The following is a 12,371-nucleotide window of genomic DNA, read 5'->3' on the forward strand; positions in this document are numbered from 1 at the left end:
TAGTTCTATCTAAGTCAGGGTTTCTCAAACAGGGGTTGCTGCTTGTGTAGGGAAAGCCCCTGGTGGGCTGGGCCGGTGTGTTTACCTGCCCCGTCCACAGGTCCGGTCGATCGTGGCTCCCACTGGCCGCAGTTCACTGCTCCAGGCCAATGGGAGCTGCTGGAAGCGGCAGCCAGTAAGTGCCTCAGCCCACGCCGCTTCCAGCAGCTCCCATTCGCCTGGAGCAGTGATCTGCGGCCAGTGGGAGCCGCGATCAGCTGGACCTGCATACGGGGCAGGTAAACACACCGACCTGGCCCGCCAGGGGCTTTCCCTACGCAAGCGGCGACCCCTGTTTGAGAAACCCTGATCTAAGTTGTATTTCCCTAGTTTGTTTATGAGAAGGTCATGCAAGACTGTATCAAAAGCCTTACTAATGTCAAGATGCACCACATCTACAACTTCCCACAATCCAGAGGGCTTGTTATCCGGTTAAACAAAGCTATTAGGTTGGTTTGATAAAATTTATTCTTGACAAATCCATGTTGACTGTTACTCATCACCTTATTATCTTCTAAATGTTTTCTTGGTTATTTACTCCTTTATCTTTCTGAGTATTGAAGTTAAACAGACTGGTCTGTATTTCCCTGGGTTGTCCTTATTTCCCTTTTTATAGATGGGCACTATATTTGCCCTTTGCCACTCCTTTCGAATCTTCCCCATGTTCAATGACTTTTCAAAGGTAATTGCTAATGGGTCAGATGCGTGCTCAGTCAGCTTGAGTATTCTAGGATATATTTCATCACGCCCTGGCAACTTGAAGACATCTAACTTATCTAAGTAATTTTAAATTTTTTTCCCAATGGCCATGATGTTCGCACTGTTTTGACAAGCAACATGGTGTTAATTCTCCCATGAATTTAAAAGTGATCATTATCAGCTGCCTCCAGGGAGATCTGAGCAGCAGCAAGAGCCAGCCTGAGGCTGCTTTTCCCTATAAACCCTGTAAAAATAGAGCAGGGGTACGAATCAGCCCAGAGCAGCCCATCCTATCCCTGCAATGTAGTTGTCTCTGCAGAGTGAATGAGATTGTCTGAGATAGCAGAGCGATGATGGAAATCAGATCCCATTCTCTACTCCCAGTCTCTATCAATGGAGAGATCGCTGCTTCGTGTTGAGGATTAAAGGTGAGTTGGCTCATTTCTGGGTAAAGCCCTGGAAATTTTATGAAGGAAAACTTGATGTATTGGGAAGAAGACCAACCTGATCTGCCCCGCAGGAATGCAATTTGCGGGGGCAGTCACCTTTCTGTATCACAGCCCATTCTCCCCCGAGGTGAAGCCTTGTAGAGACTGTCTGGGAATATTGAGTTACAACAGCTCACTTCGGAGCAAGGACCCAGCACAGAAGTCACCTGCAGTTCCACAGTAACACACATCCACTGGGCTGTAGTTTGGGGTGGATTGTGTTCCTGTTTTATCTCTTTCCCCTTTCCTCACCTCATCAAGGCCTTCTCTCTCTCTCTCTCTCTCCCTCTCTCTCTCTGACATCTCATAATTCTCTCAGGTGCCTTCCCTCACTTTCTCAGCTCTTTCTCAGGCCTGTCTCCAGACCCTCTCAAATGGAGGAGCTAAGATTTTTCATGCTCTCCTGAGCCCAGCAATATAAGGTCTGGGTTGTCTCCTGTTCCCACCTCTGTGATTGCTGAGGGCTCTGAACACCATTCAGGTGGGCATCCATCCGCTCCTAGGACCAGTGCACTGTAATGATGAGTTGAAAACTTTAGAAATAAGGAAGCAGGGAAGCCACCCTTTGTCTCTTTGCCGTAATCGAGCAGTTAGGGCACTATCCTTAGAGATGGGAATCGCCCTGTTCAAACCCTTTATATATACTAAATATAAAAGAACAACATAGCATGTCTATGCCTATGAGTGTTATTTGCTTCACAATGGCCATGTGCACCTGAGAGAGCTGAATGGAAAAACAGAAGGCTCATGCTCTGGTGTGGACTTATGAGAGAGGGTTATTCAAGTGCTGAGGGAATCTAGAAGGGTCAACAGGGAGCTCAGGCACTGAACAGGAGGTGCCAGCATTCAGAAAGGTGAGATAGACGGTCTTCACTCCGAGAGTGGGCCTAGTGACCCCAAAAGCTGGGGTGGTGGCTAGACTCCAGACAGGTCCGGGGCTTGGATTCCCCTCACAGCAGGCTGGTGGGCAGCTGGCAGAGGGTGCCTGACCATATCTGTGACAGGTGGTCAGAACTACAGTTGTGAGGGCCATATAAGAATGAATAAATACACACAGTTACACTAGTGAGGTTACCAATGTACAAGAGAGATCAGCTTTTCTGCTACATGAAACAGGCCAACAATTAACTACATGAGGGGAAAAAATACCTCATACACAGGATTGTCACAGACCTGGTCAGGCTCACCATGCAGGCAGACCACCAAATTGCTGGGAAGGAATCCAGTCACTGGATCCCTGGGAATTTTAAGTCTCATGGGTCTAGACAAAGCCTTGGCACTATCCTGGCCTGGGGGACCCTCCATCTGAGACTCCTATGAAAAGATATGGCTATTTCCCGACATGTCTTTGAGAGACCTTATTGAATTAAATTTAAGTATCTTCGGAGTCCATTGTATGAAATGAATAAATTATGGATTGTCGTGGGCTGGGCTTGTTTGTAACCTCTCAGCGGGTGGAGGGGAGATGTGACAGCTGTGAGCCCTGGGGGTTCAAAGGACTGTATTGAACAACAGGCTGGACAAGAATGGACTTTGGGGACCAAAAACATTAAGTGGTTTTCCTGGGGAATAGTGAGGGGGGAAAGAATGAAAATTCTCCACTTTTGGTTATGCAAAACCCCAGCCATTTGAAGCTATGTCCAAGGAAACGGTGATGATCTGCTGATTACCTAGTCTGTTGAAGATCAAAGGCCTGAGATAAATAAAAACTGAGCTGCCCAGTTGGGATTAAGGTTCTGAATCTCAAACAGTTTTGTGAGTCATAACCACTGGGAACATCCAGTTGTGGTTCTGAAGGACTGACACATACCAGAACCCATGGTTAGGGAAGATTCTGATAGGCTTTTTAACATGCATGTAGGGATTATTATTATTATTATTATTATTATTATTATTATTATGTTTTTCTGTAATGTGCTTGCTTATTAAGAGCTGTGGTAATTTGTAACTGCTGACAATTACGGCCTTTCATAGCCTTTGGAGAGAAAACAAAGCACAGACACTGGCCTGTTTAGGCAGTCTGGCTTGCTGGGGATATCACAGTGTAGGCAGGAAACTTTGAACCTGGAAATACCCCATTAAAGACAGAGTGAGGTGAATGTCTCTGTCCAAAAGAGGTGATATCTGGGAACCTTTAAGTGGATGTCCTTGGTGGACCACAGAGAGGGGAATATAGGTGCAGTTACCCTGAACTATGACAACTCTCTCCTGAGAGCTGCAACCATATGGCCCAGCTGCCCAGTCCCTGCCTCCAGTGCTGTCAGGGTTCCCTCCGCACTCTGAACTCTAGGGTACAGATGTGGGGACCCACATGAAAGACCCCCTAAGCTTATTTCTACCATCTTAGGTTAAAAACTTCCCCAAGGCACAAATTCTTCCTTGTCCTTGTACAGTATTGCTGTCACCACCAAGTGAGTTAGACAAAGATTCAGGAAAAGGACCACTTGGAGTTCCTGTTTCCCCCAAATATCCCCCCAAGCCCCTTCATCCCCTTCCTGGGGAGGCTTGAGAATAATATACCAACCAAATAAGTAAACAAGATGAGCACAGACCAGACCCTTGGGTTTTTAGGACACTAAAAACCAATCAGGTTCTTAAAAGCAGAACTTTATTATAAAGAAAAAAGTAAAAGAAGCACTTCTGTAAAATCAGGATGGAAGGTAATTTTACAGGGTAATAAGGTTTAAAACACAGAGGATTCTCCTCTAGGCAAAACTTCAAAGTTACAAAAAAACAGGAATCAACCTCCCTCTTAGCACAGGGAGAATTCACAAGCTAAAACAAAAGATAATCTAACACATTTCCTTGCTTTATTTACAATTTTTGTAATCTTAGACGCTTATTTCAGGTAGGGTTTTAGGAGAGTGTTTTTTCCTGCCTGCTCCTTCTCTCTGATCCAAGAGAGCACAAGCAAAACCTCCCCCCACAGATTTGAAAGGATCTTCTTCCCTTATTGGTCCTTTTGGTCAGGTGCCAACCAGGTTATTTGAGCTTCTCAGCCCCTTACAGGTAAAGGAGGGATTTCATGCTACCCTTAGCTGTATGTTTATGACAAGTGCTGACCCCTCCAAAGCCGCCTGTTGCTTAAGAACACCCTTTTCCAGAGCCAGTTTAACTTTCTTTGGGGCTGTGTGACAGCTGAAGCATATAACATGCAGAGACCCTCTGTAGAGAATTTTACAACACTGTTGTCCTTTACTGTATTATACATGATATACACAGATCCAGACAAATATAATGAACCCTAGATGCATTTCCCCTCACTCCAGGTCATCCTTCCCAAAGGGGACCATCTGTGTTCAGCTAGGTGGCATCCCTTTTCCCCCTTGCCTCATCCCATTCCTGCAGCATCTTTTGAGATGGTGAAAAATGGCCACAGAGAGAGAGGAAGTAGAGCAGCTTCTCCCCTTTATAACCATCTAGTATCCTCTGTCAGGTGACTCCATACTCATCCTCAACAGGTGACCCCATTGCCAGCAGACCACTCCCCTGTTAAACTAATTCCCCTGGGCAGTGGTCAATAATTTGTCTAGGGTGATTATATTTCAATGGCCGGGCACTTAAGTCAATGACCCTTTTCTTACCTTTTTACCAGCCACCTTTGGAATTTCAGTCTAACGTGGCGGCAAACCAACAAGTGAGAAGGCAAAGGGCTGCAAATTCAAAGTGAATTTTGAAGCCTGGTAAAGATACAAACTGAGAGTTCATCATCTCACATAGAATTCACACACTGTACAGAGAGAGTCTCCAAATCATCACAATGATATTGAAAAAAATGTCTATTAGGGGAGTTTAAATTCTCTGATATAGCAAGAACCCAAGATTGATGGATCATTATTTTGGGGAATTTCTATGGCCTGTATTGTAGAGTGGGTCAGACACATGATCACAATGGTCCCTTCTGGCTTCGGAATCTATGAATCAATTGCTCTGGGGCCATTCCTGTGTTCCTTAGAGTCTCAAATGTTTCAGTTACTCAATCCTAGAAGATAATTTTCCTCTTTGAACAGTCATGTAATTGGACAAATGAACCTTTATCTAACTTAAGAAGAGAGCAAATTCTTCCACTGTTTGTTGTTCTTCTCCCTTGCTAGGTATATGTGATGAAGAAAGAAGAAGGGGGAAATCAGACCTTCATCACAGAATTCATCCTCCTAGGATTTGGAAGTCTTCCTGAACTGCAAAATTTCCTCTTCCTGCTGTTTCTAATGATCTATGTTGTGACCATGGCTGGGAACATCCTCATCATTGTGTTAGTTGTGGCTGATCAGCATCTTCACACTCCCATGTACTTCTTCGTGGGGAACTTGTCCTTCTTGGAGACCTGCTACACCTCCACCATCCTGCCTAGGCTGCTGGCCAGTCTGCTGACTGGGGACAGAATCATTTCTGTTAGTGGCTGCATAATGCAGTTTTATTGGTTTGGTTTCCTAGTGACCACTGAGTGTTACCTGCTAGCTGTGATGTCCTATGATCGGTACTTAGCGATATGCAAACCCCTGCACTATGCAGCCTTAATGAATGGCAGGTTCTGTACTCAGGTAGCAGCCGGATCTTGGATAAGTTCATTTGTGGCCAGTACCACCATAGTATGTTTGATGTCACAATTAATGTTCTGCGGCCCTAAGGAAATTGATCATTTCTTTTGTGATCTCATCCCAGTCATAAAACGTTCCTGTAACGACACCAACCTGATCACGCTGCTGAGTTTCATCCTCACCTCCATAGATGCACTGTCTGCATTTCTATTAACCATGACATCCTATGTTTGTATCATCACCACCATTCTGAGAATCCCTTCTACTGCTGGGAGGCAAAAAGCCTTTTCCACCTGCTCCTCCCACCTCATTGTGGTGACACTTTTCTATGGGACTATAATCATTGTCTATATGTTACCAGACACCGACAGACTGAGAGACCTGAACAAAGTGTTCTCTGTCTTCTACACCATTCTAACTCCTTTGGTCAACCCCCTCATCTACAGCCTGAGAAACAGAGAGGTCAAGGAGGCCCTCAGAAAAGTTTGCTCTAGGTATCATATGTTTTAATGCATTGGAATAAATCGGTCTGGATTTATTAGCCATGGTATCATTTAGGACACCTCTAACTCTGGCCTCTGACAGCAACTTTGGCTGTGGAGTTAGTATGGCGAAGTTTTTTACCACTGCTCCTCCTGAGTGTTACCTTAATCCCAATCCCACTGGCTGCATCTCATGGGTTCAAGGTTCCACAATGTAGTGTGATAATCAGAGCCTTGTTCCTGAACTGATATCATTCAGATCAATGAGCCTCTTGGCCAAATAAGTTATTACTCAGTATGGGCAACGGTAGTAGAAACTGGCTCTATTATTTGCAAAACCAAATGCCATGTGCAGAAATGTGGTTATGCAGAATAAAACACTGGCTTGGTGGGGATATTGTTAAATGGCCTAAAAGAATCATGTGCCCAATTCTAATCAGTCTCACCTAACCCCTCATTTGAAAATCACAGCCTAGGAGTCTTCCATTGATTTCAGTAGACTTTGGCACAGATCTCATGTGATGAAAATGGGCCACATAGGATCAAATGTATCTTAAAAAAAAACAGTTGTAACTTTTACAATAGCCATGCTCATTGTAACTCTTAACCTTGAATGCTTCATATCTGCTCTGTCCCCTTCCTAGAGCTGGTTGGAAAATGGTAAGTATTTTCAATAAAAAATGCCAAAAACCAAAATCCCCTTTTTTCCCCTCAAAAATGTCCATTTTCATTTCTCTCTTTATTTATCTTTTTTTCCATTTTGCCATTGGAAAAGTGGGGAAGAAAGAAGGAAATCAATAGCCAGAAAGGAGGAAAACCTCAAACTAATCAATATTTTATTTGCAAGAAACAAAAATGTTCAGAGCTTTTAGTTGTTTGCTGTTGTTTTTGTCAAGGAAAGAAAATATGAAAAAAAATCACAAACGGTTTTGTTTTTTAGAAAGGCAATTTTTCATTGAAAATAAAGTTTCAAATGAAATATTGTGACCATATCTAAACCTTGTATTATTTATCTGTCTCCTTTTAATATTCTTGTAATTAAATAATTTTTACTATCAACACACTGAATTATAAGTTCATGAATTTATAATATATGCATATTAATGAGTAATACCACATTTAACTAAATAAAACCAGTGGCGTTGTCCAGGGTAAAGATGGGTAAACTCTGTTTACCCACTTCTTATTTGGAGTATATGGAGTTTAATTTAAGTTAGTTTACTCACTTCTTTTTTTACCACTACACCACTGTTAGGACTTTGTCCAGCAATGAATATTAACACCAAGGGGAAGGATCTTGGGTTGTAATACAAAAGAACAGAATAAAGAATCTATATAAGCCGATTCCATGATTGTCACTCTGAAACCTAGATTGTCTGTGGGGTCAGTGTGAAGCAAACGAAACTGCTATAAGTATGGATAAGCACTTTTTTGGTCCAAATATCAGCAAGTTCAACCATCAATGGGATTTGTGGTCTGTTACCCTCCAGTGTTTAAGTTCTCAGTCATTTACAAAGGACACCTGTGTGATAGCACAGGCTTTCAGCTACATTAAGGCAAGTATCTATGCTATGCCAAGAGTCCCAGACCATTGTGATATCAAAGGTAATTCAACCAATTATCACCATTATTCTGCAGCTAATTTGCAGGCAACAATTTCATGGGTTGTATTAGCGAGACTGTATAGATGGTGGATTACTTAAACCAACTGCCAGAATTCTTAGAGAAAGAGCTTTCACGTACTAGCATATAAATACATCAATTGTTTTTAAGATAGCCGTGGCTGATTAAATTCACCCTAACACATTCTTGGAACTAGTTACAGCAATCTCTGAACCATTAGAGATTATCTTCAAGATCTCTCTTGAAGAGAGGACAGGTGAAGTTCCTGTGTGTATTATCTGAGAGTGTAACTAGACCAACAGCAGTGTTTTGAAGCTACAGTGGTCAGGAAGGCCTACACCAGGCCAGAAAGGCCTTGACCTTATTTTCTAGTTGCATATCCTGCTACCAATACCTTCATGGGGTGAAATACCAGATACCAATGGGCTCTTTAATCTAGCAGAGAAAGGCAAAACAAGAACCAATGGCTGGATATCAAAGCAAAGTTTTTTGTTTTTTTTAACAGTGAGGTTGATTAACCATGGGACAAACTCCCAAAGGAAGTGCTGGATTCCTCCATCTCTTGGTGTCTTCACATCCAGACTGGATGCGTCTGTGGTGCAAACACAAATTATGGGGCTCAACACAAGGATTACAGGGTGAAGCTCTCTGGCCTGGTGTTATACAAGAGGGTAGATGAGATGATCACATGACACCTTCTGGCCTTAAAATCTAGGAATCCATGCCTTTGTCATTTGGAGGCTGGGGCTGGGATTTCCAAAGGTGCATATGGGAGACTGGGGGCTCTTTTCATATCCTTCCTCTGCCACAGATTTCTTGTATGACCTTTGGCACTGGGATTTTCCAAGGGGCCCAAGAGGGCAAGGCTTCCTGGAAACTGGGACCTGATCCAAAGGTCACTGAAGTAGGGCTGGTTGAAAATGTTCCTACTTTACTGTTTGTTGAATGAAAATTGGGCTTTTGCCTGAATACACTTTTGTTCCTGAACAGTGTCTGGTTTCCAAGGATTTAGAACCTGGTCCTATCTCCCGTCCTCCCACTACCTCCTGGGTATTTGCACTTACAATAAACCTTTTTCCCTGTATCATCCTTTGCTGCTCCCTACCAGATTATTTTTAAGGCATTGAAATTCAGTGGGATTTGGGCCTTTAGACCTCTTTGAAAATCCCAGATGACTCTCCACAAAGGGGCCTCCTCCAAGCCTGTTGGAAGTTGGAACTGGTGTACAAGATGGATATTCACTCCATGATTTGTGTACCCTATAGACAGACCCGAGAACCTGGTTGCACTGTAAGATACTGCTTTTGACCTCCTTATCACTATGTGGCCTGGGATCAGCCTATCTGAGAGTCCACCTCTCCCCCCATGAACCACTGCAATGACGGTGAACAACAGGAATTCTCATGCTAGATATCCCTGAGTGTAGCAGGGAAGAGGTGGCTGGATGGGGATTCTCTGCAAAAGCATGGGAGCTATGGAATGCCCTCCACTCCTGGTCTGAAATAACCCCATGATATATCAACTCCTAGGGTGCTCTCAAAGGCCAATTTGTTTAGCCAGCTGTTTGGGAAGCATTGAGATGAGAGGGCGGAGACATTGCTTGTTCTATTGGGGTATCATTAGTATCTTATACTGAGAGGTGATGTTTGGGAGGAGCATTTGAGGGAGGCTGAGATATGAAAATTGGTTTACAATAATTTGAATTGGGAAAGATGACTCTATCAGAGCATCCATCCCCGTCTCCCACCCTTTGACATGCAAGTAGAGTCCATGATATGAATGCACTGCGTTTCAGACATTGAAATGACTTTGTCACTGCAGTGATGGGTGCTGTGGAGTATGCTACCAGAGAGATAGACAGGAATTAGTTCCGAACTCAGAAAGCGGAAGTTTGCCGATAATGTTGCAGAACAGGCAAGTTTGTTTGAGCTCCAGGAAGTTGTCAGAGGCAAGCAGGAGAAATAGAACTGTGATTTTAGTTCTAGCTCCTCCAAGGAGCCCTGCCAAGCCCACTTGGCACATGATTGCCTTAATCATAAATTTGTAAATTCCAAGTCTGAAAGGGACAATTGTTATGATCTGGTCTGAACTCCTGTATAATACAGAACATAGACCTTGCCCAAAATAATTCCTTTGTGAATTACAGCATATCTTTTAGGAAAACATCCGATCTTGATTTTAAAATGGCCAGGGATGGGGACCCTGCCACGACTCCTTGTAAATTGTACCAATGGTTCATTGCCGTCACTAGCAAAAAGGTAAACAATTTTCTCTCCCCCAGCTGTACCCCCTGGACATTTCAACCCATGTCCTTTAGCACCACAAGTGGAAGGACAGACTGCTATCCTAGAGACCCAGCAAAACATGATTTAACAGGGCAGAGTGAAATTTCACCCTGGGTTTACAAGCCAGTTCTCTAATGCTTGGGCTATGGAGACTTTGCATAGTCTGACATGGTGCTCCAGTGGGCAAGGAGACCTGGGTTCTGTTGCTTGTCTTTTACCACCCACAATTTCTCTATTTCAGTTGTAAGTTTTGGGGGTCAGGGACAATCTCTCACTGTGTGTGTGTGTGTGTGTGTGTGTGTGTGTGCAGTGCCCAGCCAGTGTCCACCCCCAGTCTCTATTTCACAGATTCATAGAAGCCAAGGCCAGAAGGGAGCATTCTGATTATCTACTCTGACCTCCTGTAGAACACAGGGCAGGGATCTGCCCCAAAATATTTCCTAGATCATTTGTGGCCTTAAGGCATCACCACAGTCAACTATTAACATCTTCTCTGTTTTTGTCCTTTCTTCTGGTGCTGACCTGGATATTACATAACAGTGTCAGATGACTCCCCCTTCTCTCCTGAGTCCCCCAACCAAATACACACCCCAGAAAAGAAAATGAACTCAACCTAAAAAATTCAAAACCAATATCCCTCACCCAAAACAGAGTTGGTTTTGATTTTAAACCCCAAAAGGAAGAAGAGCCAGAGACTCCATTAAATCTGAGGGACGTAGCTATTCCTGTACATTTTATGTTGAAGTTGCCCAGATACTATGGTGAGGGGCCGTAATATAAATCCTTTGCAATTCACACTGAAATCTTTGCAAAAGACAAGATTCTCAGTCTGTGTGGTGGTCCCACAGCCATGATGCTACATTTCAATGGGGGCTATTCCCAGCTATGCCAATGCCCTGTTTCATGGCACAATGGGAAACACATCCCTTCTCTGTGCCTCTGTATAATGGGGATAATGATACTGGCCATGCTGTGTAATGTGCTTTGAGATCTATGGATGGCAAACGATCTGTTAGACCTAAATGTTATCATTAAAGGCATGGCAACTTATTTCCCATTTTCTTGGGCTCTTGACACATGCATGGCACATGTGGGAAAAGGGAGATTTCCTTTGGGATTTGAATACCGCTGGCATTGGCTTTGGTGTTACACTGTTCTAACAAACACCACAGTGTTAATTCCCTTGTGAAGGTAACTCTAAGTGCTCACCGGTAGCAGGGCTCAAGGGAGATCCCAGCAGCAAGAAAGGCCAGAGGAGGCTGCTGTACCTTATAAACCCTGCAAGAACCTACAGCAGGAATCATATAACGGTTTGTGTGATGCAAACAGTCATGCTGGTCGCAGGAGAGAACCAACCCAACAGCAATATGTAAGAGTCTCTGGAGGAATTGAGGGGGCAAATCTGACAGGAAGACCAGACTCGGTCACGGTTGATGGAGAGGTCGTTGCTTCCTGCTGAGGATTAAAGGTGAGTGTTACCAGTCTCAGGGCAGGGGGCTAGCATCCCCAAATGAGGGGGATCATGCACCGCCCATGCTTAAGCACCAGTGTGGACAACACTATGTCAGCAGGAGACGCTCTTCTGACGACATAGCTACCACTGCTTGGGGAGGTGGCATAGAGCATCTACATTCTAGCAACGCAACAGCGGTGCAACTACATCGGTACAGCAGCATCGCTGTAAAGATTCTAGTGTAGACTAGCCCTTAGTTTCTCTTCCCTGATCTACCACAATCTTCCCATATAGCCTTGAGCAAGTCAGTCTGGGCCAGATTTTCAAAAGTATTTAGTCAACTAATGGGATTTTAAGAGCATTTAGCTGTCTAAAACCCATATAACTCAATTTAAGTAATTAATTAATAATAATAATAAATAATAAAATAAATATGAATAAATTAATGAATTTAAATCAAGTTTCCCAGAGGCTTTTGAAACTCCCACAAGTCACATAAACATGTTTGAAATTTAGCCCTGGAAGCTTTCTGGAAAATATGTTTTAACCCCACACAATTAGTTGAGCTCAGTGCAGGGCTAATTGGGGACATTCTTTGCCATGTGTCCTAGTGGACATCAGACGAGATGATATAATTATCCCTTTTGGTCTTTATATCTATACATCGATGCATGAAAGAAGTTGAGAACAGGTGTAGAAAATAGGGCTGTCAAGCAATTAAAATTAATTGTGATTAATCGTGCCATTAATCGCACTGATAAATA

At 43.4% G+C, this 12,371-nt stretch overlaps 1 protein-coding gene across 1 annotated transcript; it reads left to right on the plus strand.

Annotated features, from left to right (window-relative positions):
• Positions 1 to 5,329: 5,329 nt before the first annotated feature.
• Positions 5,330 to 6,274, plus strand: LOC123347396 (olfactory receptor 6N1-like). Its single transcript, XM_044984811.1, has one exon. The coding sequence runs from the start codon at positions 5,330 to 5,332 to the stop codon at positions 6,272 to 6,274; it is 945 nt and encodes a 314-aa protein (XP_044840746.1).
• Positions 6,275 to 12,371: the final 6,097 nt, after the last annotated feature.

Source organism: Mauremys mutica, chromosome 13 (assembly GCF_020497125.1).
Source record: "Mauremys mutica isolate MM-2020 ecotype Southern chromosome 13, ASM2049712v1, whole genome shotgun sequence".
Classification (NCBI taxonomy): Eukaryota; Metazoa; Chordata; order Testudines; family Geoemydidae; genus Mauremys; species Mauremys mutica.

What these genes read in the sequence shown, in the direction of transcription:
- LOC123347396 (XM_044984811.1), top strand. Translation starts at nt 5,330, where the DNA reads ATGAAGAAAGAAGAAGGGGGAAATCAGACCTTCATCACAGAATTCATC.